This window comes from Orycteropus afer, unplaced genomic scaffold (genome assembly GCF_000298275.1).
Source record: "Orycteropus afer afer isolate SDZICR_OR568_19922 unplaced genomic scaffold, OryAfe1.0 scaffold00277, whole genome shotgun sequence".
Classification (NCBI taxonomy): domain Eukaryota; kingdom Metazoa; phylum Chordata; class Mammalia; order Tubulidentata; family Orycteropodidae; genus Orycteropus; species Orycteropus afer.
In genome coordinates, this window is record NW_006921864.1 from 121,097 (window position 1) to 124,104 (window position 3,008).

Consider the following 3,008-nt stretch of genomic DNA (forward strand, 5'->3'; position numbering starts at 1 on the left):
TACAATTTTGCATAAAACATTGCAGGTTAAAATAATATTATAGGTTTTCAAGCCATTGCATTACAGTTGAATAACTGTCACAATTAGGTTTTGTTAAATTTAAAACTCTAAGTTTTGAAGTGAAGCAATGAAACTAAATTCTTAAACAATGACTTTTACCTTCATACAATACAGAATAGCTATTTTTGTTTGGGCTGAAAAATTATTTACAACTAACATCGATTGAGTCTTGGTAAGAGTCCAATAACACATGAAGACAGATAGCCCCTCAGCTTTCAGAAAGATCAATGAACATATTTGAGGCTCGAGACATTCATAATAGTGGCAATGCTAGTCTTCCTGCTGTGACCAGGCATACAGTGTGTTCTTTAACCCAATTCAAATTTGAAAGCACCAAAATACAATTTAGATCTATAAAATGGGATCTGCTAGTTAATCCGTCATAATTAATGATTAACAATTTGGATGCAGAGACATAGCTAATGAAATGAAGTTTTGATTGGTGCTGTTCAGGAGCTTGCTTGAGTTGCCTTTTTAAAATCAGAGTTTTGTTTCCAATGAATCCAAGAACTCTTCATAAAATAGAGATATACATATATCAAAGGAATTAAGTCAAAGTAGGTTAAAAATAAATAATCTTACAACAACATTTTAAATCCTTTAATGATTTAAAGAAAGGAAGACATGTAACACTGGATGCTAAACAGGTCTTTTTAACTTCTCTTGGGAATTTAAATATATATTAATAGCATATTTATATATGTATTTTTACATTTTGCCTGTATGCCAGAGCTGTCTAAAATATCTCTTCATAGTAGGCTATAGGGATCTATCAGGAGATAAAATAAAATGGATCTGAGAATGTTCTCAGTTTATTACAGTATTTCTTTCTGCTTTGACAATCAGCAGGGATCATAAATTTGAAGCAAATCGTGGCTTCTCTGCATCTGGGTCTGTGTTTAAGACTGAGGAAGACTCTCTCTGAAGAGCAGCTGCTGGTGGAGGGAGTGTTGGAAGGACTCCTCTGTTGGGGGGAATGGCTCCCGATGACATCTGTCGGAAGAGGGTGACTCGATGAGGGACAGTGCCCCTGGTCCCTGCTTGAAGGCCCGTGCCATGGACGGCGGTCACAGGTTGAGGGATGGAGGCCAGGGATTCGCCCACAGTGGGGTGAGGTCTGGAAATCAGAGTGGCAACCTCGTGAGGCAGGGAGGGCTGCGAGGCAGACAGGGGCCTGACTTCGCGTGTCAGGTTGGTGTTGTGAAGCGCCTGAGTGCTCTTGTGAACTTCGTTTTTCGGTGTTGAGCTGCTGGGTGTTGGTGGCTGTTGGGGCTGCTGTGGATGCTGAGTCTGCGGAGGCTGGGGCTGCTGTTGCTGCTGTTGTTGCATAAGTGACAACTGGGAAGCAGTGGGGGAGACGTAGTGGAAAGTTCGAGAAGCCAATGGGCTCTGTACAGGAGGGCTGCAGACTGCTGTGGTGTAGGAGCAGGGGGAGAGGATGGCTGATGGCTGGGGGGTCTGTGTGCTGGGACTGGGGGAATGCAGGTTGCTGTGAGACAGACTGGTTGCTGTGTACACCGGTGGGGACTGTGTCCTCATTCTAGAAGTGGGAGTTGTGGTAGAGGAGGTGGAATTCAGGGCTGACATTTGAGGATAATTGATTGGGGCAATTGCCTGCACCATCTCCCTATCATGTTTCACAATCTGCTTCAGAATCTCATTCTCCTGATTGTTGAAAACACCGGTGTTCAGATCCTTCTGGAACTTCTGTAGAAGAATTGAGTTTTTCTTTCCTGTCAGCAAGAGAAAGATAGACAATTGGAAAGTCTACAAATCACTGATAAAAACTCGGAGTGAGAGTGGCTCCTGAAAACAGAAGTGTGTCTCTGCTTTGTAAGAGTCTTAATATCCATATACTTGCCTGTAGACATCAATTAGAAATATATCTCTTGCCTTTCATGTTTCCTGTATCTCTCTGGTAACCCTTACTTTCTACTTAGGTGAAGGAAAATTGAAAAATCTGAAATATGGCAAAAACTGAACTTCTATAAAAAATGGACATCTTTAACATAAGAGTTATACTGAAGAATGGGGGAGGAAAGGGATTTTAGATCAGGATGGGCCTAGAACCAAGATATAATTCTAAAGATTCTTAGTTAAGAAAGGACCATGAGATAATTAAGACTTAACATTTGCACTTAAAATGTGACAGGCATTATATAAAAGGCTTTAGATTACTTTATTTAATCCTTAACTCTGTGAGGTATGTCAGTATATAATCCTATTTTACCAAAAAAGAGACCAGAATATAGAAATGTTGTGGACTGTGCCCAAGAACATATCATTAGAAAGTAAGCAGGAGGGAAAGGAAAAATCATGCCTCTGATCGTTGGGCCTTGCATTAGACCACGAACTAGCAGCATCTGCATCACCTGGGAGCTTGCTAGAAATGCAGCCTTTTGGGCCTCCACTTGAAGAAGCAGGTGCTGCATTTTACTAAGAATCTCCAGGGTATTCCTGCACACAAAGTTGAGAAGCATGACATCGGGGCATTATGCTTTTGACCAATGTCCTTTGTCAGTTCAGGGCATTTTGCTTTTGACCAATGTCCTACATCAGTGATTTTCAACTCTGGCTGCACCTTGTTCTCATCTCTGGAGATTTAAAAAAAAATACTGAGGTCTGCCTGTACCCTATAAATTAAGTTAGAATCACCAGATATGGGGTCTCTATATAGATACATACATGTGTGTGTGTGTGTGTGTGTGTGGCTATACACACACACATATATATACATATGTTGTTGTTTTTGTTGTTATATGCCGTCAAGTTGGACCTGACTCCATGGGTTTCCAAGGTGCTATCACTACAGAAGTAGATTGCCCAACCTTTCTTCCGAGGAGTGTCTGGTGGGTTTGAACCGCCAGCCTCCTGGTTAGCAGTCAAGTGCCTTAGGCACTATGCTTTCAGAACTCCTATATATGTTGTTGTTGTTGTTATGTGCCGTC

The 3,008-nt window shown here is 41.3% G+C and overlaps 1 protein-coding gene across 1 annotated transcript in view; it reads right to left on the reverse strand.

Moving 5' to 3' along the window:
* Positions 1–912: 912 nt before the first annotated feature.
* Positions 913–3,008, reverse strand: part of HCN1 (hyperpolarization activated cyclic nucleotide gated potassium channel 1) — a 670,899-nt gene continuing 668,803 nt past the window's right edge. The window contains exon 8 of the mRNA XM_007950552.2: positions 913–1,793. Within this exon, the coding sequence (XP_007948743.1) occupies positions 913–1,793 (881 nt within the window). The remainder of the gene's footprint in view (positions 1,794–3,008) is intronic.